This window comes from Drosophila kikkawai, chromosome 2L (genome assembly GCF_030179895.1).
Source record: "Drosophila kikkawai strain 14028-0561.14 chromosome 2L, DkikHiC1v2, whole genome shotgun sequence".
Lineage (NCBI taxonomy): Eukaryota > Metazoa > Arthropoda > Insecta > Diptera > Drosophilidae > Drosophila > Drosophila kikkawai.
This window is the reverse complement of record NC_091728.1, coordinates 1,100,090-1,124,974: the sequence shown is the minus strand read 5'-3', so window position 1 is coordinate 1,124,974 and position 24,885 is coordinate 1,100,090. Positions and strand designations below refer to the sequence as shown.

Below are 24,885 nucleotides of genomic sequence, written 5' to 3'. Positions count from 1 at the left end.
GTTGGCAGCACTATTCATAAGCGTGTTTTTTCACGAATTTACCAGTTCGGTCACTCTTAATCCAAATTGCGCGTCTTTTCGTTTACAATTACATTTCTCTGCACTTATTTGGAATTTACTATCAATACTTCACCTTAAACCTTCGCCATGGACTTCCTTCAGAGAGCTCAAGACCAAAGACTGTTCAACTTCACGTCGGAACAGATGGCAGCGGAACGTAAGCCTAAGATAGCCCATTCTTTAGGTCTTCACAGAAAAAGTTGCAACCTTGAACCTTTTTTCTTTCTCTAGACAAATACCTGGCACAGTTCATCATAACAAAAGCCCTGGGAAAGGTCATAAAGCAAATCGAGACACCGGCCACATCGGTTTTGTTGGATGACCGGAAAATGGCTGTGGTGGAGCAGGTGCAGGAAACCTGCCAGCAGGGCCTGCAGGCTCTGCTGGATCTGGACAAGAAGGTGTTTCACGTTCCACCAAATGTGCTCTTGGCGCAGGATCTTCATTTTGAGAATACGTTCACCAGTGAAGACGAAGAGCAGAAGACGGCCCAGCTGGAGGAAATGAAGATAATATTTCGAGAGGTGAGTGGGGAAGTTTTGAGTGAACACAGAGAGAAGGATTAAGAGGTATTTCTCTAAGATCAAGTTTTAGTTGTTATACATATATATTGTTCTTTATTAGTAAATCATAACTTTAAGGTGTTTCCTAATATTTATATTTTATTTTTTAGAACATGGCCATGCTGGCTCAACTAAAGGCCGAGGAGTCAAAGTTTGCAGAAATGGAGGATGTCCTCCAGAAAGAGATTCAAATGCAGGAAATGGCCCACGAAGTGTGCAACTCCTTCAATGCGGGCAAGATTTCAGAGTTCTGCAACCGAATAGCCAGCGATCAACCAAAAGCCACTAAGATTTAAAGGATAATCTTTATGGAACTTTTATTTTTAATATTGATTGCAAGGTATTTATGATTGAAAATATATTCCAGATAGAACGGTATACTTTAAATAGGTGCTATATGGTATTTTTGTTTGTTTACATTTTTATGTTACAAAGTTGAATTTTCTTTAAAGAATTTTTGTGTGTTTTAGGAACCCAAAGAAAGGTGCCAGTAGAATCTCAGTAAAGCTTCAAGACATTTTCAATATTATTTTAATATTTTCAAATGTATATTACTATTATTCCCTAAAAACATGATGGACTTATTTAAAATTGAATTTAGTAAAGTTAAAAAAAAACAGAAATGGTGAAGAAAGGTAGTAAAAAACGTACCTTTCGTATTTATTCTTTTCATACGAAATATTTCAAAAATATGATCTTGTTTTCAACTTTTTTAAATTATTTCCTAATTTTTTGTTTTGTCTCAAAATTTAAGTTAAAACCATTTTGGCTGCAGGTTCATTTAACCAAAAAGTAAATATGAATCTCTTAGTCATAGGTGAAATGAATTATTCAATTTGCAACAAAATGCTTTCTCGCCGCCTTAACATTTCTCTCTTATCAAAAAAATACATACTATTTTGCTGCAAGTGAGAAAAGTTCGCCATCTATTTCGGGTACCCATCCCATACCATCCCAATCCCAATCCCCAGCCCCTAGCTTCCCGAGAGGGAAGTTCAACAGCCGCTTGGCCAGGCAGGCAGCCGCCTCACGCCGAGAGAAGCCGCCGTCGCCTCAACTAAACTGAAAAACTAAAGCAAAGCATCGCCTCCTCGGCCAGCGTGTAGAGGAAATGTGGAGCTATTTTTAAGCACTGGGGCGACATTTTTCTTGTTTTCCTCTCGCAAAAAAGAAGAAAGAAAAGCAAAAAGAATGTGCGAAAATGCGAAAAAAAGAGCAGGCCGAACGAATATATTAATAAAAGCAGCGCTGTCGCTCGCTGCGTTGGATTTCGGGTTTGGTTCTGCTCGAGGATCCGCTGCATTCGTCGTTATTTCGCCCGTGGAGTTGCACATCGTGTCGCCGCCGCCTCTGAGGTAGATTTAGTCACCATTTTTATGTAATATATATTCAATATTTACCATATATTTAAGATCACGCCATGAACGTGGAGAAGCTGAAGCGCCTGCAGGCGCAGGTTCGCATCGGCGGCAAGGGCACGCCCCGCCGCAAGAAGAAGGTCATGCACCAGACCGCCGCCACCGACGACAAGAAGCTTCAAAGTTCGCTCAAGAAGCTATCGGTTAGCACAATACCCGGCATCGAGGAGGTCAACATTATCAAGGATGACCTGACCGTGATTCACTTCAACAACCCGAAGGCCCAGGCCTCTCTCTCGGCCAATACGTTCGCCGTCACCGGGCACGGTGAGACGAGGAAGGTGGTGGAGATGCTGCCGGATATATTGCCGCAATTGGGTCAAGAAACCGTGGTCCAACTCCGGATGTACGCCAATTCCATGAACCAGCAAAAGGGAACGGCAGGCGGAGAAGGAGCAGCCTTGCCCACTAGTGCGGAGGAGGAAGATGAAGTTCCATTGCTAGTGGGGGATTTCGATGAGGTGGCCAAGGTGGAGGCTTCTGCTAAGCAGGAGCAGCCGCCGAAGAAGGAGGAGCGCAAGAAGCAGGAGTCAAAGCCACAGCAACCGAAGCCCCAGGAGGCAGCAAAGCCCAAGGACAAGCAGGACAACAAGAAGGCTCAGGGCCAGGAAGGCAAGAAAAAGGAGCAGCAGCAGGGAAACAAGGATAAACAGAATAAGAACAAAGACCAGGGCAAGGATCAAGCCAAAGATCAAGCTAAGGATCAAGTCAAGGATCAATCAAAGGATCAAGCAAAGGCCCAGCCACAGGCTCCACCAGCTGACAAAGAGAAGCCTGTCCAAGCTGCAGCAGCTCCTCCAGCACAGGATCTTCAGAAACCACAAGCTAACCAGGAGCAGAAGAAGGAATCTCCAAAACCCACTGAACAAAAGCTGGAGAAACCTAAGCCGACCGACCAAAAGTCACCTCAACCAAAGACCAGCGAAGCCAAGAAAGCGGAGCCCCAACCCAAACCAGCTGCTCCCAAAGCCGAACAGAACGCTCAAAATGTAGCCCCTGAAGCCAAGAACCAAGCAGAAAAACCAAAGGTTGAGGTCAAAGCAGTAGCAGCGGAGCCAAAACCTGAGCCACCCAAGGCCTGGGGAGCTCCCGGTGTCCAGACCCTGGCCCAGATTGTGGCTTCGGAGCCACCCAAACCGGCGGAGAAACCAACTTCAGAAGCAACTCCGGCTTCAAAAATTGAAGAACCAAAAAAGGTGTCACCTCCTGTCACTCCGCCAGCTAAAGTGGAGCCCACAATTGCTTCTACGGCAGCCCCAACCACTGCGGCAGAGCCTCCTAAGAGTGTGGCTTCTCAGGAAGTTTCGCCGAAGAGTGCTCCCAAGCAAGAATCACCTACCAAGAGTGCTCCCCCAGCAGAGGTGCCTCCGAAGGGAGCTCAGGAAAAGCCAAAGCAAGGGTCTCCTCCCAAGAATGCTGCGGAGAAGCCAAAGCAGGGAACTCCTCCCCAGAATACTGCGGCGAAACCAAAGCAAATGACTCCGCCACCGGCCAAGCAATCGACGACACCACCCGTAGAGGCCGCCAAGCCACCAGCCACCGAAGCTGCCAAGGCTCCGACTCCTGAAGCTGCCAAGGCTCCGGCTCCTGAAGCTGCAAAGGCTCCGGCTCCTGAAGCTGCAAAGGCTGCCGCTCCCCAAGCTGCCAAGGCTCCAGCCACCGAAGCTGTCAAAGTTCCAGCTCCTGAAGCAATCAGCGCTCAGCCAACCAAAGCTCAAGAGCCAGCTCCAGCTGCTCCTGAAAAGCCAGCAGAGACTCCAAAGCCAGTGGCAGAAGCTGCACCTGCTCCTGCTCCCACTGCCAAGGAGACGCAGCCACCCAGCAAGCCAGTGACGCCACCATCTTTGACTCCAGCGACAGCTGCAACTCCCACAGCAGAGGCTCCTTCACCAGTGGCCCCCTTAACGCCACCATCGACTCCTACCTCGGCTCCACCTTCTGCGGCGGCTGGGACACCGCCGTCGCCAGCTGCTGCCGTGACTCCACCATCGCCAACGGCTGCAGTAAATCCCCAGCCACAGAAGCAGGCGCCTCAGAAGAAGCCAGAGCCAGCTGGAGGACAGAAGCCCAAGCAGCAGCAGCAGCAGCAGAAGCCACAGCAGGCACAGAAGCAGCCACCAGGAGGAGGAGGAGGGGGAAACAAGCCTCAGCAGCAGCAGCCACAGCAGCAGAAGCAGGCAAATCCCAATGCCAATGCCAAGCCAGCAGTGGCACCAAAGCCAGCTCAGGCCACTGGAAAGCCTTCGCCTCCAAAGACAGCCAATCCGGCAAATCCCCAGCAGCAGCAGCAGCAGCAGCAGGCCAAGCAACAGGCCAACAACAAGGCATCGCCGCCCAAGCAGACAGGAGGACCACAGCAGAAGCCGGCGACAAACTCACCCAAGGGCACGCCCTCGCCCAAGGCGGCCGCCTCGCCGAAAGCCAACTCCCCCAAGACCGGAACACCGCCCAATCCTAATCCGAATCCCTCGCCCGCTGCAGCCTCTCCTCCGGCTCCTTCTAGCGGCACCAATTAATCCTAACCAGATTCAATCTTTCGATCGGCAAACCTTGCATTTTGAACTTACCGCGCATTTTCAGACTCAATTTTTCGGTTTTTTTCAGTTGCATCTTTATTTTTTTCAGAGTAAAACCAGCTTTTTGATAATTTTGTGGCCAACTTTTGAATAAAATTTGAAATTTTTAAATATTTTATTGTGGAATCTTATTTTATTTATGAATTTAATAAAAAAAAACTACGATTTTTTTTATTTAAAAGCGGTTTACTATCAAGATATTTGGGGGTTTTTAAGTAAATTTTGGTAATAGATATACACATTTGTTTACTTAAATATATTTTTTAAACAACAAACAATACTTAACTTGTACAAAAGAAAAACAGCTTAAAACTGCAAAAACAAAACATAAACAACTTTAATTAATTTAGCAACTTTATTTTACAATACAAATACAATTTTCAAATAGAGCTTGCTCTTTGTTAAAGCTCTTTTTCTGGATCACTTATCGATATATATCCAAGTACTGACCATCCCTGGTACTACATATATAACTTTTCCCGATAACTAATTACATTTTGAATGCACAAAGACACTTAATTACTAATAGATTTTAAAACATTTCCAGGCCCTTTTCCAGCTCAATTCGCCTTGCCTGCATGGCTGCTTGAGGGCTTCTCCTCCTCCAGCAACGCAGGTTCCTTCTTTTCGGGGTTCAGTTTCCAGATGGCATAGTTCAGAGCGGTGGCAAATCCCAGCCAGGCAACGTAGGGGACAAAGAGCAAACCTGCGACCTTGTTCACGCGATAGAAGAGAACTCCGCAAGCTCCGGCGGTGGCCGTCAGGGCGACTATGTCAATGAGACCCTAAATGGAGGAAAAAGGGGATTAGAAACGCATTACACCTCAGATAACGATGAGCTATACTCACGCCCTTAATATTTTGCTGCCCGAAGAAAATCGGTGACCAGGCCCAGTTCAGAGCCAGCTGGGTGCCATAGGCCATCAGTGGAAGTTGGGCATCGCCCGAGAATCCTCCTCCATCCCGCCACACCAGATACGAGCCGTAGCCCATGCCCGCGTACAGGGATGTCCACATGGGTGCGAACACCCAATTGGGTGGCTTGAAAGAGGGGAACTTGAGGTGGGCATACCAGTTCTGGAGGTGCTTCCTGGTCAGCCGTCCATTGTAGATGCCGCCCAGGTTGGGCAGAATGACGGCTCCGGCGATGCGGAGAGCGTTGCCAGCACACGGACGATCGGCCATTCTTGGTTGTTGTGTTGCTTCGGAGGAGTTTGCACTGCAAATGAGTCGCAATATCGACTGCGGTTTCTTCCAGTATTCTATATTGTTTTGTTTGCCGGTGATTTCATCTGTGTGCACGAGTATTGCGTATACGCAAGGCGTATACTTGATGGCTGCCAGTGTGTGGGTAAGTGCTAGAGATGGTTAATTAGTTGTTTTAGAGCTAAGATGGAAACTATAAATATAGAGAATTAATTAAAAGGGTAAAACAAATTACAAAATATTAAAGTAAGGAATTAAAAATCGGAAAAGGTTATATTTTTGACTTTTTAAATAAATTTGTTATAAAAGTTTAAGAAAATTCACTGGCAATAAGGTACGATTAATAGTTAATTAAAAATAAACAATGAGCTTAAAAAATATTATCGTAAAAAATATATTTCTTTTTGTAAGTTTTCCTTTTTTTTATTTTTAAAGGTATATTTGTTAACCTCTTAAAATATTTAAAAAATTTACTAATCGCATAATGGAATATTTATTTTATATATTATTTTTTAAGCTTATAGCTAATTTTTTTAAATATTAAAAAAAGGAAAACTTACGTAAAGGATAATAGTTTATATGATATAATTTTATAAGTTTATTGCTAATTTTTTTAAATATTAAAACAATAAAAAAAATTAACGAAATCTTGCATAAAGGAATATATTTTATATACAATTATTTGTTAAGCTTATTGTTAATTTGTTATAAATTTTATATTAACGAATATATTTTTATATTCTATTATTTTTTTAAATCATCGTTAATTTTGTATGACTTATAAAAACCTAACTTTTTTGCTAGTAAAAGATTTAAACCTTGTCAGCACTATAGAAATTACTGCAAATCTACTTCTTTGTTAATGTGTGTGTTTGCTTAGTAGTCACATGCATAGATAAATGAGGCATTAAACTATAATCAATAAATCCCAGCATGACGTAATGAAACACTAATTGATGTAATATAAAAAAACTTTCAGAAAATATGAATATATTACTCAACTTTTGAATATTGTTCAGAAGAGCACGAAACACCCGGTTGATGAAACCAGGGATGGATTTTAACCGTTATAATACGTTTTTCAAAATCCTAAAATAAACTTATTAACTGAAATTAGTAGAAAATTGGATAAATTAGATAGTTTTGCGAGTTTATTTTATATTATTAATCAAAATTGTTTTATGATGAAATTAAAAACAAAAGTTAGTCTTCCAGCTCAACCTAAATAACCCGAAACACCCTATATTCAAAAATGCACCCGCTTTTAACCGTTACTTTTCGAAACCATGGCAACCGTTGCTAACATTCTAAACATTTTCTTTTGTTTTGGCTTTTGCCGGAAAAATTTGCAGTTGCATTTACCTTTAACGCGGCGAAATGACATTATATTTCGATACTAAAATCGAGTTTCTGGACTCGGATGCGGTGAGCACCATCAGCAGCTGGCATCCCAGTGAGCCGCTCTTTGCAGTGGCCTCCTTCAGCCCAGAAAGAGGAGGTTCCGTGACGATTTTTGCAGATACTGTATGTATTTTCTGTCTGCCTTTAATATTTTACTAAATACGTGAAAAAAACCCAAAGGGCGAACCACAGCGAGATGTCACATATCCAGTGCACGCCACCTCACAGGCCACGGCCCTGTGCTGGCACCCGGAGAAGGCCCTGCTGGCCAGCGGCTGGGAGCACGGCGATATCCATGTGTGGTTCGCGGGACATCGCGAGTTCGCCAGCGTCAGTGCCCCGCACAAGGCGGCCATTGTCCTGCTGCAGTTCAGCGAGCAGGGCGGACGCATGGTCACAGCGGATGCCATGGGCTTGGTCACCGGATGGCGATGCGATGGTCAGTATCAGTTCCTCACCATGTTTTCGCACGATCTGCGGGAGGTACTGCTGCTGATCTGCTTCCGGCGGACGGTGGAGAGCGAAGTGCGGGAGGAGATGGCCAATCTGGCCAAGGCAGCGGTGGCCGGCGATGAGAATGCTCTGGATACTCTGACCAATTGGAGGCCGAGGACGGCGGCCCGGGGGATGACCCACTCGGGAGTGAGGGATAACCACTGTTTCTATGCGTGCACGCAGGGCGGAGTGGTGTACTACATCAACCAGGGCGGTGCCTGTCTGGAGGTGATGAAGTGCGGCTCCCTGCCGCCCATTGTCCAGATGCTGTGGCATCCCAAGAAGTAAGAGGAGGTACCTAAAAGTAAGCCCTTAAATTTATATATTTTTACATATTTTAGAGACGCAGTCATCTGTTTAATGGAGGACCTGACTGTGACTCTGTTCCTGGTGGAGTCCACGGGCATACTCACCGAGCTAGATCGCGTCAAGATGAGCGGTCGGGGAGGAGGCAGGCAGGGCGGGATTGCCTGGTCGGGCAACTCGCTGGCCATCATCACAGGCGATCTCTTTGTGCGCATTTGGGACATCGAAAGGAGTGACAACTACCTTTTGAAAATGGACCTGCCCAGTGGCAATCAGATAGGATCCTCCCTGACCAGCCTGAGCAATGGCACCTTGTCCTCTTCGAATCAGTTCTTCAGCCAGGACAGCACCGAGAGCAGCAGTGTGCCTCGCAAGACACCCAAGTTCGGCGGGGAAATCTTCACTTGTCTGGCCTACAGCTCCACGAATCAAACTCTGTGTGCCGGAACCTCACAGGGGAATCTGTATGCCTGGAAGAGGAGCGGAAGTAGACTGGTAAGTGCCCCGGAAGAAGCCTGGCAGCTGACGAATATATCTTCGGTGAGGGGGGGATCTATTCGGAGCTGTGAGTGGGGCTTCAATGAGCTGGGAAAACCCTGCATGCTGGTCAACTGTCCCTCGAATGTGTTTATGCTCAAGGAGCAGCCTCTACTGGCGTTTCACATCCGCGAACTGTGGGCCGTTCAGCGCGCGGCCAAGACAGTGCAGCTGACGCACTGCAGCGGTCGGGAGACCCTGGTCCAATCGGAGTTTCCAGTGACGGCCTTGGCCCTGAACGAACTGAGCCTGGTGCTAAGCAACGGAAGAAGCATCTCCTCCTACAGCCTGCAGAGGGTGGAGAAGAAGAGCCTGGATGAGTTTGATGAGATTTTGGAGGCGGTGGAGGGTGTGGAAGCCCCGCCATCCAGCGGAGCCTCGCCCTCGCTGAGTGTGAAGCTCCTGCAGACCTTTGCCGCCGAGTGCCTATCCTTGGGGCTGCACAACCAGAACATCTTCTGCCTGGGAAGCAGCGACATTATGATCTATTCCGTGGGCGGCGTGGTGCTCCATCGGCTGCAGGCCAGCGACATCGAAGGCAAGATCATAGGGATGGACCTGAGCGGCTGTCACCTCTCCCTGTTCACCATGAATGGCTATGTGAAGGCCTACGATGTGTCCAGGCACGATCCCAAGCTGCTGTTCCCCAGCAAGTCGGGTCACGACATCTTCGATGACTTTGGGGAGTTCATCCTGGTGAAGTGCAACAGTCAGGGCAACCATCTGGCCATGGTGATAGCCAGCAGCAGTTTTACACCCATTTCCAGGCTCTACTGCTGGGACTTTGAGAGGAATAATCTCCTGGAGTACGGCCTGGGGGAGGGAGAGTCCAGGAAGGAGAGCTCTAGCCTGCCTGTGCGCATTTTCTGGGATGCCGACGAGCCGCGACTCCTGGCCATGGAGGTCAAGTCCATGATGCAGAAGAAGGTGGTGCCTCCAAAGAACTCTCATCACTCGCATGTCCAAGCCCAGCAGCCCAGTCACTTTGTTCAGTCGCAGATTCTGCTCCTGTTTTACTCGGAAAAGGATACCCTCAATGTCCTAGAGACTCAAGCCCTTAAGCCGGGCTCCCAGCTGCTCAATCTTTGTGTGCCCCATGTGCTTCTCCTAAAGATTAATGCCGTGGAGGAGCAGGCTCTCCAGGACTTCGTGGACCTCCAGCAGTGCGATCCCGTGACCAGAAAGCAGGTTCTCAACTTCAGTCTCTATGTGGCCGAGGGAAACATGGATCTGGCCTATCGCAGCATACGCAGCATTCAGTCCAAGGTGATCTGGACCAACCTGGCCAGGATGTGTGTCCACACCAATCGCTTGGATGTGGCCACGGTGTGCATGGGTCACCTGGAGCAGGCACGCTCTGTGCGAGCCCTCCGGCAGGCCATTGAAGATGATGACTTGGAGACCGAAGCCAAGGTGGCTGTTCTGGCCATAGAACTGGGCATGATTGAGGAGGCCAAGGATCTGTATCGTCGCTGCAAGCGTTACGATTTGCTCAACCAGCTCCTGCAGGCCACGGGCCACTTGGACGAGGCTCTGGAGGTGGCAGAGACGGAGGACAGGATTCACTTGAAGCACACCTACTACCAGAAGGCCCAGGAGTTGCGCGAAAGAGGTGACATCAAGGGCGCCTTGGAGTACTTTGAGAAGACGCAAAATCCGGCTCAGAATATAACCCAGTTGCTGCTGGAGAACCCGGCGGCCATGAAGCGCTACATCCAGACCACCTCAGACCCCAAGCTGCTCAAGTGGTGGGGCCAGTACATCGAGAGCTCTGGGGATATGGATGCGGCTTTGAGTGTCTACCACAAGGCAGAGGATTGGTTCTCACAGGTCAAGATCCTGTGTTACCTGGGCAAGATCTCCAAAGCCGATGCCATAGCCAGGCAGTCGGGCGATCGAGCTGCCTGCTACCACTTGGCCAGGCACTACGAGAACGTGGGCAAGTTCCAGGAGGCCATCATGTTCTTTACACGCGCCCAGACATTCAGCAATGCCATACGCATCTGCAAGGAGAACGATTTCCAGGAGGAGCTCTGGACCGTGGCCAGTTCCTCGCGGCAACGAGACAAGGCCATAGCTGCGGCCTATTTCGAGGAGTGTGGCAACTTCAAGCACGCCGTGGAGCTCTACCATCGAGCCGGGATGCTCCACAAGGCCTTGGAGATGGCCTTCGAGAGCCAGCAGCCCGAGATCCTGGAGATTATAGCCTCCGAGCTGGTGCCCGAGTCAGATGCCGAGCTGATCAATCGATGTGCGGATTTCTTTAGCAGCATCGAGCAATTCCAGAAGGCAGTCCAGCTCCTGGCCAAGACCAGGCACCTGGAGAGGGCGGTGAGCATCTGCCTGGAGAGGGGAGTCCCTGTAACCGAAGAGCTGTCGGAGATGCTTACCCCCGAGAAGGGGGAATTTGAGGAGGCCACACGGGTCAGCATACTCATCCAACTGGGGGAGCTCCTGCAGCAGCAGGGAGATTACCACAGCGCCACCAAGAAGTTCACCCAGGCAGGCGACAAAATGCGAGCCATGAAGAGTCTGCTAAAGTCCGGAAACACCGACAAAATCATCTTCTTTGCTAATATGTCGCGGCAAAGGGAGGTGTACATCATGGCGGCCAACTACCTGCAGGCCTTGGACTGGCAGTCGGATCCCCAGATCCTCAAGCACATCGTCAGCTTCTACACGAAGGGCCAGGCCTTCGATTCGCTGGCCAACTTCTACGCCATATGCGCCCAGATCGATATTGAAGAGTTCCAGGACTATGGCAAGGCCCTGACGGCTATGCAGGAGGCCTCCAAGTGCCTGGAGAAGCTCACCCATGCCCAGCATGCCTACAATAATCTGCAGCGCACGGTGGCGGATGTCAAGGCCATTCTGGAGATACAGCAGGCCCTCAGAGATGGCGACCACCAGTTGGTCATAGGATCTTGTAGGAGCATGTTGGGTAAGTGTTTTGGGTAAACTTTTTGTGGTTTCAGTGATCAAGAGGGGACTTTTTCCAGTCAAACCAGAGCTCCCACCCATCCGCCATGCCCACATCCTGGCCATGCTGGTGCGATCTCTGGTCTATGCCAAGCAATATCCAGAGGCAGGCCGGGCTCTCAAGGAACTGGCTGTCAAGGACAACTCATGGAGTGCCTCGGGCCTGGTGGATCGTGGCATAGTCCAGAAAATAGCCAAGGAATGCGACTTGGACTTTGATCGCATTTGGAACTCGGGTCGCCAGGTCGTCACCGCCTCCTCGCTGAGTACAGGAATGAGCAGCAGCAGCAGAACCTCTGCCATGACAACAACTAGGGCGAGCTATGACGACGACGAGGCCGATGACGAGGAGATTACCGAGGAGCTGCATTAGGATGATTCAATAATACACTAGCAACTAGTCATGGTGGTATTTATTCGACTGAATAAATAATAATAAACAAATACCTGTGTGGAGACGTAAGGCAAGAATTTAGTTTACATTTCATTGATTTACATAAGGAAAATAGTCTTAAGAAGACCACTAGGTTTACGTTAAACAGGTAGATATGAAAGATCAAGGAATGGCTATATAGATATATCGATAGTGATCCCTTTTGGAGTGAAAAGTATCTATTAAAACTAAAGAAAAAACCCAAGTACAGGAATGAACAGAATAATTCCACTAATCGTGAGTATAGAAAAATCCTACAAGACAAAAGATCCCCCTACTTGTTACGAATGATAACGCAAAGTGATATAAGACCGTGACTAGGATAGATAGTTCATAGTCTAGTGGAAAGCACCCTTTTCTAATTCACCTCGTAAGTCAAAACAAAGCGTAACCGCGTTCAAAGTTCTCCCACAAAGGCAATGAGCAATCTACAAATACATATACTATATCGCTTGATTGCTCACAACCCCCATTGTGGGCATTTTATGAATGAACTGAACTATATATACGATATACGCAAGTCTAGTAAAAGCTCTCCAGGGCTTCGAGCGAAGAACGTCACAAACAAAACAAATATAAACCGCGATATGGATTTTGATTGTATGAATTTTTGTTGCCGGCGCCAGCGATAAAAGTGTTCGAGAGAGTGGGCCATCGAATTGAAAGCATGAATCACTTGTCCAAAACCGTCCCCATTGGGGGCTATGAAATCAGAAGCAATTTCCCGGAATCCTCGGCTGAAACTCAAACAAGCCGACGGCGCAAGCAATTGCAAGCTGATATGCTCCAAATGGGGAGGGGAGATGGATCGTAATAAGCTTTATGTTTGTGCACAGAAAACAATTGTGTTTAGATTGGGTCATAGTTCTTTGACTAGGCATTATCTTGCCGTGTGTGGTGACAGCTTAACACTGGAGGAAGACTTGAAAAGGGGTTTATTATACGACTTTTTATAATTGGACTTTACCTTAATGATGCCTCAGTGATACAATATAAAATAAATAACTGATCTTACCTGTTGATGATGCATCAGCCAAGGATAAATAACACCTTATGGCGAAATATTCAAGTGAGTATTACAAGTAAAGTGCTATTTTCTTGTAATTTTTATCTTATAATTAAATGTATCTTCCTATCTTTGCAGAAGACACTCATCAGCAGATGCTTGGATTCGGGCAAGAATTTTATATTTAAATCATCTAGACTAATCTTATAACGAGAAAAGTTTGAAACATCCTGGAATCTGCAAAAAACACAACAAGGTTCAATTATACCTCTTGAATTTTAAGCTTATCAAAGAAGAAGCCTTCATAGACCCCTTGAAAGACCATTTAAAAGGTAAGAAACTAGTCATACAAAATAAACAAAATATATATTTACGGTATATATTTAATTATAATTTAAATTTACCTACTGCTCAAACAACTCTAAGTTTAAATACAAATACCACAAAATCTCAAACCTTTCAGCCTTTTCTCACCGTGTGAGCTTTGGTAAAGCGACCTGTTGGCCAAATATCGAAGAGATACTACCGCTATATCTAACCAAAAGTGGGCTTGTGGCCACAGACAACTAACGACTCATGGCAGATTTCCCAGAAAAATGACGCGACATAAACAAAAAGCGAGAAAAACGAACTCACAGAGAGGGAGAAGGAGAAAGAGAACCCATGCGAATCGATGAATGAATTTTCGTGTGGCCGCCGAACGACCTTACCCTCCGCTCTCCTCTCGCCTAAAGAACTGGGGAACTCCAAGTGCCCGCCGATCGCCAAGCAATGTGTTTGCTCTATGGACGGGTGAGTCACCAGGCGAGTGTGCGCCAGTTCCACGACGTCATGCTTAAGGTTGTTATTTGCTGGCGATAAGGAGAGCCGCCTCCAAGAGAGTGAAAGCTTGCGAGCCCCCTAGCGAATCTGGTAGGAAGACCACTAGAAGCTACTCGATTTCAGCCAGATTGATCAGGGGGCACCAGGCGATTCGCGAGAGAGCCAAAAGCTCTCGCGGACTACGACTTCGTCATGGCTTTATCACACTTTGCCGACGCTGATCATTAGTTCGTCACTCGCGGATCGGTGCGGACGCATAGGCTCAATAGGACGGGGTTCATAGGTTCACCCAGTACCAGTACCACCTCGGTCGTAATCGGTCGCTGAAACAATAACGGTCATTAAAAGGTTTCCTATCATTTTCGAGCAAAGATTTCCGCGATATCCGGCACGTGCGGAAAGCCGGCAGCTGATGCCACTTGTTCGGCCAAGCAGGTGAAGTGTTCCCCGCACTATACTCGCTGGTGAATCATCCAGGCCACACATCCTAAATCCGTGTCGTTTTCCACCTACCAACCGGTTGCAGGCGACAAGCAAAATCAGTGATTTTTATTGGCCGATATTCCAGGAATTAATGTGAATCAAACAACTCGAAATAAATAATAATAAACAATAAATAAATGGAATCAGTTTAAATAAAGTGCAAAAGTGACCTTAAGAAGTTTCTAAAATTATTTTAAACAAATTTCGATGGAAAAATAAAAGCTTAAATTCGGTGAATTATTTTTATAGTTCTACAAAAAGTGTAAGATAAAAATATTAAAACATTTAAAACGAGTTCTGCTTTAAAATTATATGCTGGAGTTTGGAATATTCTTAGTTCCTTGAACTACCAAAAGATTTCGCCATAAAATGAAAAGTAATCAGAGAATCTGTTGCTATTGGTACATTTTGTGTTGATCTGTTGTGTTGAAAAAATAAATACAACCAGATAACGTTATCAATAATTATAAACTGTCTTTGGATGTTGAAAGAAAAGACCCGAAACCTAAATAAGAAAGTGAAAAGTGATGAAAAACTCTAAAAACAATTAAAAAATAGCCAAAAATAAGAATATATAAATGACTTATTAAGAAAACCAAAAGAAAAGCGATCAAATATATAAAATAAATATTTAAATAAAAAAATTATAAAACAAAAATAATCCAAAAATTGTTATAAAAACATTTAAACTTATTATAGAAATAAATAACTATTTAAAAAACGTAGTCAAAGTACTTAAGAATTATTATACAAAGTAAAAGTGATAAAAATTTTAAAAATATTAATAAAATAAGAGCAATCAAGAATTATTTTAGTAAAGTAAAAAGTGATCAAGAATTTAAAGAAATATTCCCAAAAAGTAACCAATAATCAAGGAATCTACACAAATAACAATAAATGTTACAACAACTAAGTTAATATTCAAAAGAATATAATGATAAACCCAAATAAAATAAAAAATCAACCAAAGACCCACAGCTGATAATGAACTCCCTGTGAGATTCGGTCCTAAGAATAATACAAATTACTTAAAATATTAAAAATTTAAACAAATACCAACCTCAAGTGTCACCTGGCTTAATGGCCATTCTGCAGAATCGCCACCAAAGCCTAAACCCCAGCCAAGTCCACGCACAGACCATACCATACCATACTTGGTGCCAACCCAGGGCAGCGGTTAATGCCATGCACCAGGATGTCCGGCGAAAGAGCATCGGATGTGGAGAGAGCGCAGCCCAACTGGAAGCGAAGGAGAAGAAAGCGGAGACGCCAGGAGGCAAATCTCCGGGCAGGCGACGAAGGAGAAGGCGATGCAGCAGCAGCTCCACCAGCGACACAAGTGATTCCTACTCGGATTCATCCACAGACTCGGATACCAGTTCCTCCGATACTTCCTCCGCCTCCTCCTCCTCCGCCGCCAGCAAAAGCAGTACACCCTTTCCACCCGCCCTAAACTTGCCAGAGTCCCTGCCTCTGGCTACCATCGCCAGCTCCCCCGCTCACCAACCAGAAGAGGCTCCACCACCTAGAAGGGACTCCTTGGACTCGAATCGAAGCGTAACGCCCGTCGAAGTGCCCGTGGATCCACATGCCTGGACTGCAGAGGACATCTCCAGCTGGGTCCGTTGGACAACGCGTAAATTCAAATTGGATCCGGAGCCGGACATCACCAGGTTCCCGAAGGAAGGCCAGGAGCTGTGCGAGCTAACCCGTGCGGATTTCTGGGTCTGTGCCGGATCAAGGCGTGGTGGGATGCTCCTGTCTAAGCACTTTGCGCTGAGCCTGTACCATGCCACTGGAAGAGAGACGAGTCCCATGTTGAATGACAACGAGCCAAGTGAGTACGGGGCAGGGATGGGACTTGAAATTAATTTAAAATTTAGAGAGACAGAGAGAGAGAGAACTTTAAGAATGCTTTTAAACAGATATTAAACAATATTTTTTCAAGTTTATTTTAACTTTTAAAGAACGTTTTAAGACTTTCTCGAAAGGATTATTCCTGGTATCCTGCCCTCTCCACATTGTTTCCCACAAGAAAGCTCTCTTCTAATCTCGCTGCCCATAAATCTGAAGCGTCCAAGAGGCCAGAGATTGAGCTGCTTGGTAATTGGGTTCACGTGCTATTCCCAATAGTGCGATTGCCTCCAGTCCTCCTCCAGTCTCCAGCATGTGTGGAAAATCCTTTGTGGTCAGGCATCAATTGAATCCGTTTCTGACCTCTGCCAGGCTCTCAGTTAAATGGCAACTGATTAAGATTAGGGGTAACTTATGTGTTTCATTGATTGTTTTCTCCTCACTCCCCACGCCCCAGGCTTTATTCCTCCTTAATTCCCTCTTTAGTTAATGTGTTTGATAAGGGAGAAAAGTTGCTCGGCACAAAGGTGTGTGTGAGAACAACAACCTTTTAATTACCTTTTCCTCCGCGAAGTTTCACCCAACTCCATAAACGTAAATCGCTGGGAAAATCTCTTCGCGACAGCCAAAGTATGCAACACTTTTCCCCACTTATTACTTGGCAAGGCTTTCGCCTGGCCTCAAGTGATGAACTTAATAATAAACGATGTAAATATGATAATTTCTCGCAGGATGTGGCATCTAATAATAAAATCAAAATAATCCCACAGAGTCAAGTTTCAGTTAAAGTCGGAGAAGGGGAGCAGTAGCGTCGGCATTGGGTGGCTTTTCGGTGACAACAGCACCGCGGGTGGTCAGCTGCCAGCTTCCAGGAGTTGGGCACAGGAAAATATTCATTCGTCGCATCCTTCCTGTGGCGGAAAGCCTCCTCTGATTTGGGTCTGTGCCATAGGTTGCTCGCTAGCCTGATCCCGAGAGCCGGCGACGTCGATTTAATTGATTTGTTTTTTATGCCAACGAGGATTACGCGTTGTCCTCGTCGTCGGCGTTGCCGTCACGTAGATTACCCCGGGAGTTTTGCCATCATAGTTGGTTGTTCCCATGTCCTGAGTCACCGCCCCCTTTGCCTGCTCGACAAGAGCAGAAAACTAGGGTATACTGGGGTTGGAAGGTTTTAAGAAGTAGGAAGAATAATCTAGTTTTCTTTACAATAGGTATAAATTATCATTATCATCGTAATAAAATAATGGAAAACAAATTTCAATATACATGCGATATTATATAAATTAATCTAAATTTATTAATGGATTATTTATACTAGGGATCAATATTTATTGGTATTATATCCTTACTGGGTCTTATAATTTCAGTCAGATGCCAGTAACGCAGTGAAAAAGTAATTTCCGACCCTATAAACCATATATATTCTTGCTCAGCATTGACAGGCGCTTCTTTTTAACCATCTTGGAAAGAAAACAAAATTTTTCAATTTTTTTGAAATTTGATAAGGGGTTACATCGTTAAAAATCTCAAAAATGGCCAAAAATTTTGATTTCTTAAAATTTAAAATTCAGTAAGCAGATTTGAAAACCTAAGAAATACTAGCATAGAAAAGTTACCCGAATAAAAATTGATGCTTTTTTAACTTAGCTATGACATTTTTAAACTTAGATAAATCAATTAAAAACTTTCAGGGTATACAAACTTCGGCTTCCCGTTTATAAATATAGCATTTAAAACCACATATAAATAGAAATTATTACCAAGTGCCAAAAATATTTTTCTTAGGAAATTCGCTTACCAAAGTATTTAATTCTTTTTTAAAACTCAATCAAGTCCCATGACAGTATAAAAATAACTGAATGAAATAGCCAATGAGTATTCTATAGTCGAAAAACTGGACGGAAGCAGCCTGCCCCCTCCTCCTTCTCCTCCTCTGGTTGTTTATTGTGTTTATGTTGGTGGGTGGCGGTGGTTGAGTGGCTGCACGTGGCTCCTGACTCCTGGCTTCTGGCCTCTGACTTTAGCGACTTCGGCGGCGAATGCCGAAGCAGCATTTACCACCAGCTGCGCAGGTGAGCCGTAATCTTTCCCAGAGTCGCCTCGGAGCTGCGCTGTGTCCTCGGAAGCGGCCAGGCGAAGATGCTAAGGACCGAAATCCGTCCCAGCTAAAGTTTCAGTTGCCATTGGACCCTGGTCCGACGCGGTTTACACGCTCCTAAAAATAAGGAAAATAAATATATAACAACTTTAAATATTTGGGATTTTAAAAAGCGTTTAAATTCTTTAAAAAATCTGTTTTTATGGGAAAAATATTTTTAAACGGATTAACTTTATGGAGGTTTAAAGACCATAATAAAAATAATAAAACTAAACTTCAAACGAGTTAAGTTAAGGAATTTATTAAAGTTTAAATGCCGAAGTGCTAGAGAAAAGAATAAATTATATTTAAAAATGTACTAAAAAGTGAAAAATGCAAATTATATAAAATAATATCTAAAGACATTCAAAAATACCCGCCATGAGCGTCAGCGTGGACGTGGGTGTCATGTGGCGCCTATCGGAGGACTTTAACCGGCGCTTCGGCCTCCGCATGCAGCCGGCGGCACCGACCGTTGTCGGCCAGCACTCGCATCCACATCCGCATTCGGCGGTGCATCATCACTACCATCACCACCACCAGCACCATCAGCATCCGCACACCTCGATGATCTTCAATGGTAAGAGATACAGATGTATCTGTCCGCCGAAAAATATCATCGGAATTTCCGCCGCCAAGAGAGAAGGCAACATATCCGAAAAACTTGTGAATGAACCGAGGCTTCTCTGAATGGAATGGCAGCCACTCGATCGCCGGCATTTCCGGCGCCTAGAGAGCTGAATGGGATCGGTGGTGGTACCAGTTCCTCTTACTCTTGCTCATTCCGACACTGTCTAGCTGCGAGCAGTGTGAGAGGTGTCTCTTGGCCGCGGCTCCGCTTGATCACAGACGGCGTGCTGGGATGAGTCACCTTCGGTGTTATGGCACTTTCGTGACTTTTGCGGCGGCCTTTTTGAGGGGATTTTCCCCGCTGAACTAAATCTAGGATGTGGGAATGTCCCCAATGAAGACGTTAAGAATAAACTGGCAAATATTTACAGCGTCAGAAACCAACTCCTGCTACGACCAGGAAGTTCAGTTTTCTGTGCTATATAAAAAGCTAATTTAGCTTTGCTTAATTAGTTACTTCCTATGAAATGGGTTCCCTAATTTCCGAGTCGAATGAGGTCAACAGGATGTAGAAAAGATTACTAACGGGAGTATTTTTTAAAAGGAAGTTAACAGAAATCTTAACTTGAAAATTCAAGTAAAATTTACTCTACATTTTTGTATATTAATAATTTTTTTAAGCCTCTGAAAGAAACTATATTTCTCTAATTTTTTTGTAAACTAAAATTAAATTAAAGTAAATATTGTTATTGCTTGATTTACATGATTTATTTTAATTTTTATTGACTTTTTTTCAGTTGATTTACCTTCTAACTAAACTAAAATCTTGCTTCTTTATTATTGTTTAATGCTGTAATTTATTTAATATTTTAAAGCTTGTTAAGACAACCCAGTTGTTGTATATATTTTTATTTATATTTCTAATTTTTCAATATTTCTACATCGTAAAATTGTCACAAATATGTGTTCTTTTTATCATAAATTAAATTAAGTAAATCACTTAATGAATCCTCTCTCTACTTTCCATTAAACTGGTTACAAGTTGCTTTTGAAACCGGCCTTTCTCGCTGTGTAGTGTGCCGTCCAGGATTTATGTCCGCTTGCGGTTGATTTTCTGCGAATCCGCGCTGGCTTATGGCCTTTCACAGCCATCACTTGGCACTCAGTCCACGCGTTGCCTCTGCCTCCTGCTCCACAGAAAAGCTCGTTTAGCTTGGGATGGGTTTCATTCGCGATTCGCCTGCTCTCTCTCTCTCTCTCTTCGCTGCTCTCTGTTTCTCTCTAGCGAGAAACACATACATACATATATCTGTGTATCTGGCGACTAATGACCCCCTTCTTCCCCAGATCCATATCAGCTGCTGAACGCTGCCTCGCACCGATTGGTCGCCCAGGGCTCCGGGGGCCAGATCCAGCTATGGCAGTTTCTGTTGGAGCTGCTCGCCGATTCGTCCAATGCCGCCTGCATCAGCTGGGAGGGCCAATCGGGCGAGTTCCGGCTCATCGACCCCGACGAGGTGGCCAAGCGATGGGGCGAGCGCAAGGCCAAGCCCAACATGAACTATGACAAGCTGAGCCGGGCTCTCAGGTGAGTTTAAACACATATACTTTGTTTAGTCTTAAATGTTTATAACTATAATAATTATAATAAAATAATCAGCTTTTATGCATTGGCTTTTCATAATTTTTTCTAGAGTTTAGACAATTTGAAAGAATAAAAAAATGTTAAAAATTAAGTTCAATTTGTTTGTCATATTTTTCCAACATCAATTAATTAACATATTAATGGAGAATACATAAAGCAGATACACCAGAATTTACATATTCTTAAATATATATCTTTATTTATATTTTAATGTTGTTTTTTTTTTGTGCAAATCAAACGAAAAAAACTGAAAATCACTAAAGCTTTTCCGTGTTAAATTATTATTTTTTTTTTATTGGTGCAAAATACTCAATACTCTTTTTATGATATTTTTTCCAATATTGTTTTGTTATTAAAAAATTATTTTTTAATTAATATTTAAATTTTAAATTGGAATATATTCAACTTTTTATAATCGTTCACGTTTCGGTCACAATAATTTCCCAAATAAATATGCGCATACTAGGGATACTAGGGATCGATATTTATTGTTATTTTACCTTACAGGGTATTATAATTTCATTCAGAAGCTAGTTACGCAGTGAAGAAGTCACTTCCGACCCTATAAATCATATATATTCTTGATCAGCATTAACAGGCGCATCTTTCTGGCCATGTTCCAAAGAAATTTTTTTTTTTTCAATTTTTTTCAAAAAATGGTAAGGGGTTACATCATTAAAAATCTCAAAAATGGCCAAAAATTTCGATTTTTTAAAATTCAAAATTAAATATGCAGATTTCTTAACCTAGAAAAAACTAGCATAGAAAAACTTTCCGAAATGAAATTGATGCTTTTTTGGCTTAGTTATGATATTTTTAAACTTTGACAAATCTATAATTTCGATATTTATTATTGATATTTAATTTTAATGTTTTCTTTTGTTTTAATAATTATTATTACATTTTTTACAGATACTACTACGACAAGAATATCATGACCAAGGTGCATGGCAAGCGGTACGCGTACAAATTCGACTTCCACGGCTTGATGGCCGCCTGCCAGGCCCAGGCGCAGGGCGGAGATCCGGCCGCCAGTATGCTAGGTTCCTACAATCACCACGGCGGTGGGGGCGGAGGAATGCAGGTGGTCCGCCATCCACCGCCGCCGCCGCCGCTGCACCATCCGCACCACCATCACCCGCATCATCACCAGCACTCGCATCCACATCATCAGCTGGGGCAGCCTCACTTCCTGCATCCGCTGGAACACACCTCGCCCGCCTCCACTAGCTCCAGCCTGGGCTTTCCCTCGCCCTCGACGGCCTCCTCTCAGCTCTCGCCTGGCCAGGCGCCACCCACCAACGCCTCGTCCGCCTCAACATCGAATTTCCCAGCTCCATTCCCAGGCGGGACAGCAGGAGCTGGAGACCCTGTCAGGACACAGGACAGCACCACCCCAAATGCATTTAATTGAGCCCGTAGAGCAACCCCAATTTGTTGCCGAGTTCGTTCAGGGAAGGAGGAGGAGTCGCTGGAGCTGCGCACAGGACCACCCATTGCGCAGAGAGAGAGCAAGTCTCGGATGAAGGGTCAGCCGGCCATTAAAAAAGGTCGTTTCGCATAATTCCAGCCACTTTGGGTTAATTGTGGGGTTAATAAGTGTGATAACCTTGGAGCAATACTCGGAGACGAGCCTCAATTTGTTATCCTTCGCCCGTTATCCTTGGCTTCTTCTAGTTGTAAGAGATCCTTTATTTATTCCAACAAAGGGCTCTCATCATTAAGTAATTTTAATTTTGCACGTCGATTAAAGAATAAATGATGCTTAAGGAGTACATGTTCCCCGCCTTGATCCTAGACAGCACACGTTATGGCCAGGATGAGGAAGGCCAGGCTGTAGACCACGAAGAAAACGCGATCCACGGCGGTGGCCAGCAGCGCCCAATCGAACTGGATGGCCTTGTAGGCGGGCACCTCGCTGGGATTGATGTCCAAGGGATTCGTTGCCTCGTCATCGTCGTTTTCGTACACATGCTGCTCCTGATCCTGCTGCTGCTCGTACAGCTCGTTGGTCTTCTCCGTCTGCTGCGGCGCTGGCTGGGTGCAGAAATGCGAGAGCAGCAGCCAGGTGCCGACTTTGCCGTGGAGGAGCTTCCTCAGCACATCAGGGATGCGTCTCTTGTGCTTGACGGTGGCCAGGTAGAGCACGGCCACCTCGATGATCGTGGACACGCTCAGCAGCAGAAGCGTGGTGCTGTAGAAGATAACTGCAAAAGATCGAGAATAAACAATAAAGTTTCATCTGTCAAAAGTCAGCTGTCAAAAATGACAGCTAACTCGTAAGCTCATCCCTAGATAACAGTTTGAGAGCCACTGTAAACATTGTAAACGTGCTTAAAAAGAAGAAAAATGTGAATTTCAAGCGTGGAACAAAGCTAAATTTTATCTTTAAAGGCCTACACACTTTCAGAGCAAGTAGCGTCGACAGATATGTAAGTAGAATGCCTAAATAAACGCCAAATTCACTCACCAACGAGAGGCGTCTTGTTGGCCATCACCGGCACCAGCTGGGCAAAGTACATCAAGAAGGCGGCTATGACGATGATTAGCAATCCATTGATCATAATCTTCTCGCCGCCCATGTGCGGCGGCAGCCAGAAGGCGGCCAGGGCCAGAATGACAATGCAAGACGCCGGCGTATAAATGACAGCGGTGTACATGGAGGACCTGCGCTTCGCCGTCAGCGTGTACTCCATGTAGCCGTAAAAGTCCTGGTTGATAAACTTCGCCTTGGAGTCCACTATTTCCCACTCGGGCGACTGCACCAGCTCATCGTAGTCCATCGATGTGTCCTTGCCCGTTATGTTCTCCGCCACAATGTTCTTCAAGCCCCACGAGCCGATCTGTAAGGTGCACGTTTGCTCGTCCTGCGGCCAATTCTGCATGTTGAGGTTGCAATAGGCGGTATACACGGCCGGAGGAACCCTCAGCAGGTTCCCATTGGAGCCCACCAAGACCTGGGTGTCTGCCAAGAGGCCACCCTCGTCGCCATTGAAGAGCGTGATCTGCGGCGTCCACACCTCACTGGACCGCACAATGATTTGCGATATGTTGTCGTACTCCGAGGGCTGCCAGACCAGGTTCTCGTCCTTCCAGCGCTTAAGAGGATTACAGGTTAGGAGAGGAGGAGCTACAAGGTGAGTACTGAGATCTTACGATATTCAGATAGCAGTGAACGGTCATCTTGCCGTTGATTTCCTCGATGTCTATGTAGTTGATCACCAGACCCAGCGAGACGGGCGTGGGCACGCCTTCGAACTGCGGCTGCACCAGGCTGTCATACTTGAGGAATAGCCCAGCATGGAGGCGATCCAAGGCCTTCACACCGCCAATATTCGAGTCTGCTGATTAGTTATAGTAAATCAATTGATTATATCGGTTAAATATATCACAATAAGTAGGTTTTTATAGCTCACCAGCAGTGGCGCCTGGCACGGAAGCTGCTGCCAAGCCCAGTAGCAGTAGTTCCATGCCGGAAGTCGGTGTCTTTATCTTCAGGCTCGCCTTCATGGTTGGGTTCGTTTGGAAGTGTCTCGAGTAAAGCCTCCTATCCAATGCTCGCTCCCTGGACTCTCGTGCGTAACTGAGCTCGGCTCTCCGACTTGGCACATGGCCGCGGTCGCGGCTCTGATATCGCCAGTGACTGCTCTGCTCGGCGTCGCAGATAACGGCCCACATACTGAATGAGAGTGTGCGTGGGCGTTTGCCACACTCTGTTTTATTCAGCAGTTTCCATATATATTGATACGATTTTTTAGCTGGTATTTATTTGTATATTTGTACATATACATTTTACAACATTTGAAATAAACGAAAATGTTTCTTGTATCGCAGTTTTTATTTATTGTAGCATACTTTTGGGCTGCATTTGTAAGAATTTTTGTAGCATACTTTCGAGCTGTACGATATTTCTTTGGTATGACGTTTATTTTATAAAAATTATAGCATACTTTTGGGGGGTTTCTATTAAAAATGTGGCATCTTTTAGGCGGAAGTTCATATTACAGTTTGACAAGCACTGGTCCAAGTGAGATTCAATTTTTACAGTTTGACAAGCACTGGTCAGAAACTCCCTTTTGGGCGTCCCAAGTGGAGTTTCTGTCCAGTGGCTCTAAAACTGTAAAAATTGAATCTCACTTGGTCCAGTGCTTGTCAAACTGTAAAAGTTTGTAACTCCATTAGACCAGTGCTTGTCAAACTGTAAAAGTTGAGATGCATTCATCGCCGCCCAAAAGTATGCCTTACTTTATATTTTAATCAAAGACTTAAAAATTCAGCGCAAAAGATGCCACAAAAATGACCAACCTATAGTTGCATTCATCGCCGCCCAAAAGTATGCCGTACATTATATTTTAATCAAAGACTTAAAAATTCAGCGCAAAAGATGCCAC

At 45.0% G+C, this 24,885-nt stretch overlaps 6 protein-coding genes across 8 annotated transcripts; 4 read left to right on the top strand and 2 right to left on the bottom strand.

The window, feature by feature from the left end:
- Position 1: 1 nt before the first annotated feature.
- On the top strand, positions 2-1,732 carry Mis12. Of its 2 annotated transcripts, XM_017166315.3 has the most exons (4): positions 2-217; positions 292-584; positions 734-963; positions 1,595-1,732. In XM_017166315.3, exons 1-3 carry the CDS (start codon positions 148-150, stop codon positions 917-919), a joined length of 549 nt encoding a protein of 182 aa, XP_017021804.1. In that variant the 5' UTR covers positions 2-147; the 3' UTR covers positions 920-963; positions 1,595-1,732. The 2 variants fall into 2 exon arrangements, with proteins under 2 accessions (XP_017021804.1, XP_017021802.1); XM_017166313.3 differs by lacking the exon at positions 1,595-1,732 and having other exon boundaries at positions 734-1,003.
- A 104-nt stretch (positions 1,733-1,836) lies between these two features.
- On the top strand, positions 1,837-4,728 carry uncNacbeta (uncharacterized nascent polypeptide-associated complex beta subunit). Its single transcript, XM_017166310.2, has 2 exons — positions 1,837-1,978; positions 2,036-4,728. The coding sequence occupies exon 2, from the start codon at positions 2,044-2,046 to the stop codon at positions 4,555-4,557; it is 2,514 nt and encodes an 837-aa protein (XP_017021799.1). The 5' UTR covers positions 1,837-1,978; positions 2,036-2,043; the 3' UTR covers positions 4,558-4,728.
- Positions 4,729-4,953: 225 nt separating this feature from the next.
- On the bottom strand, positions 4,954-5,914 carry Tspo (Translocator protein). Its single transcript, XM_017166370.3, has 2 exons — positions 5,467-5,914; positions 4,954-5,402 (listed from the first exon to the last, which is right to left on the bottom strand). Exons 1-2 carry the CDS (start codon positions 5,800-5,802, stop codon positions 5,178-5,180), a joined length of 561 nt encoding a protein of 186 aa, XP_017021859.1. The 5' UTR covers positions 5,803-5,914; the 3' UTR covers positions 4,954-5,177.
- Positions 5,915-7,181: 1,267 nt separating this feature from the next.
- On the top strand, positions 7,182-12,023 carry rempA (intraflagellar transport protein rempA). The gene is made up of 4 exons (XM_017166369.2): positions 7,182-7,347; positions 7,405-8,003; positions 8,061-11,503; positions 11,562-12,023. The coding sequence occupies exons 1-4, from the start codon at positions 7,201-7,203 to the stop codon at positions 11,912-11,914; spliced, it is 4,542 nt and encodes a 1,513-aa protein (XP_017021858.1). The 5' UTR covers positions 7,182-7,200; the 3' UTR covers positions 11,915-12,023.
- Positions 12,024-13,216: 1,193 nt separating this feature from the next.
- Positions 13,217-22,271, top strand: Ets21C (Ets at 21C). The gene is made up of 4 exons (XM_017166357.2): positions 13,217-13,312; positions 13,444-16,122; positions 20,197-20,437; positions 21,407-22,271. The coding sequence occupies exons 2-4, from the start codon at positions 15,366-15,368 to the stop codon at positions 21,906-21,908; spliced, it is 1,500 nt and encodes a 499-aa protein (XP_017021846.1). The 5' UTR covers positions 13,217-13,312; positions 13,444-15,365; the 3' UTR covers positions 21,909-22,271.
- On the bottom strand, positions 22,209-24,187 carry nAChRbeta3 (nicotinic Acetylcholine Receptor beta3). 2 transcript variants are annotated; one of them, XM_017166359.3, is made up of 4 exons: positions 23,911-24,187; positions 23,651-23,838; positions 22,965-23,592; positions 22,209-22,701 (listed from the first exon to the last, which is right to left on the bottom strand). In XM_017166359.3, exons 1-4 carry the CDS (start codon positions 24,170-24,172, stop codon positions 22,289-22,291), a joined length of 1,491 nt encoding a protein of 496 aa, XP_017021848.2. In that variant the 5' UTR covers positions 24,173-24,187; the 3' UTR covers positions 22,209-22,288. The 2 variants fall into 2 exon arrangements, with proteins under 2 accessions (XP_017021848.2, XP_017021849.2); XM_017166360.3 differs by having other exon boundaries at positions 23,651-23,835.
- Positions 24,188-24,885: the final 698 nt, after the last annotated feature.

Excerpts from the sequence above, each read along its gene's own strand:
- Mis12 (XM_017166315.3), top strand. The coding sequence starts at position 148 with ATGGACTTCCTTCAGAGAGCTCAAGACCAAAGACTGTTCAACTTCACG. Across the intron at positions 218-291 it reads GGAACAGATGGCAGCGGAAC|ACAAATACCTGGCACAGTTC; the intron begins GTAAGCCTAAGA and ends TTCTTTCTCTAG. Across the intron at positions 585-733 it reads TGAAGATAATATTTCGAGAG|AACATGGCCATGCTGGCTCA; the intron begins GTGAGTGGGGAA and ends TTTATTTTTTAG.
- uncNacbeta (XM_017166310.2), top strand. The coding sequence starts at position 2,044 with ATGAACGTGGAGAAGCTGAAGCGCCTGCAGGCGCAGGTTCGCATCGGC.
- Ets21C (XM_017166357.2), top strand. The coding sequence starts at position 15,366 with ATGGCCATTCTGCAGAATCGCCACCAAAGCCTAAACCCCAGCCAAGTC. Across the intron at positions 16,123-20,196 it reads GTTGAATGACAACGAGCCAA|ATCCATATCAGCTGCTGAAC; the intron begins GTGAGTACGGGG and ends CTTCTTCCCCAG. Across the intron at positions 20,438-21,406 it reads AAGCTGAGCCGGGCTCTCAG|ATACTACTACGACAAGAATA; the intron begins GTGAGTTTAAAC and ends CATTTTTTACAG.
- nAChRbeta3 (XM_017166359.3), bottom strand. The coding sequence starts at position 24,172 with ATGTGGGCCGTTATCTGCGACGCCGAGCAGAGCAGTCACTGGCGATAT. Across the intron at positions 23,593-23,650 it reads TTCACTGCTATCTGAATATC|CGCTGGAAGGACGAGAACCT; the intron begins GTAAGATCTCAG and ends AATCCTCTTAAG. Across the intron at positions 22,702-22,964 it reads CAACAAGACGCCTCTCGTTG|TTATCTTCTACAGCACCACG; the intron begins GTGAGTGAATTT and ends GATCTTTTGCAG.
- rempA (XM_017166369.2), top strand. The coding sequence starts at position 7,201 with ATGACATTATATTTCGATACTAAAATCGAGTTTCTGGACTCGGATGCG. Across the intron at positions 7,348-7,404 it reads TGACGATTTTTGCAGATACT|GGCGAACCACAGCGAGATGT; the intron begins GTATGTATTTTC and ends AAAAACCCAAAG. Across the intron at positions 11,504-11,561 it reads ATCTTGTAGGAGCATGTTGG|TCAAACCAGAGCTCCCACCC; the intron begins GTAAGTGTTTTG and ends GACTTTTTCCAG.
- Tspo (XM_017166370.3), bottom strand. The coding sequence starts at position 5,802 with ATGGCCGATCGTCCGTGTGCTGGCAACGCTCTCCGCATCGCCGGAGCC. Across the intron at positions 5,403-5,466 it reads GGCAGCAAAATATTAAGGGC|GGTCTCATTGACATAGTCGC; the intron begins GTGAGTATAGCT and ends TCCTCCATTTAG.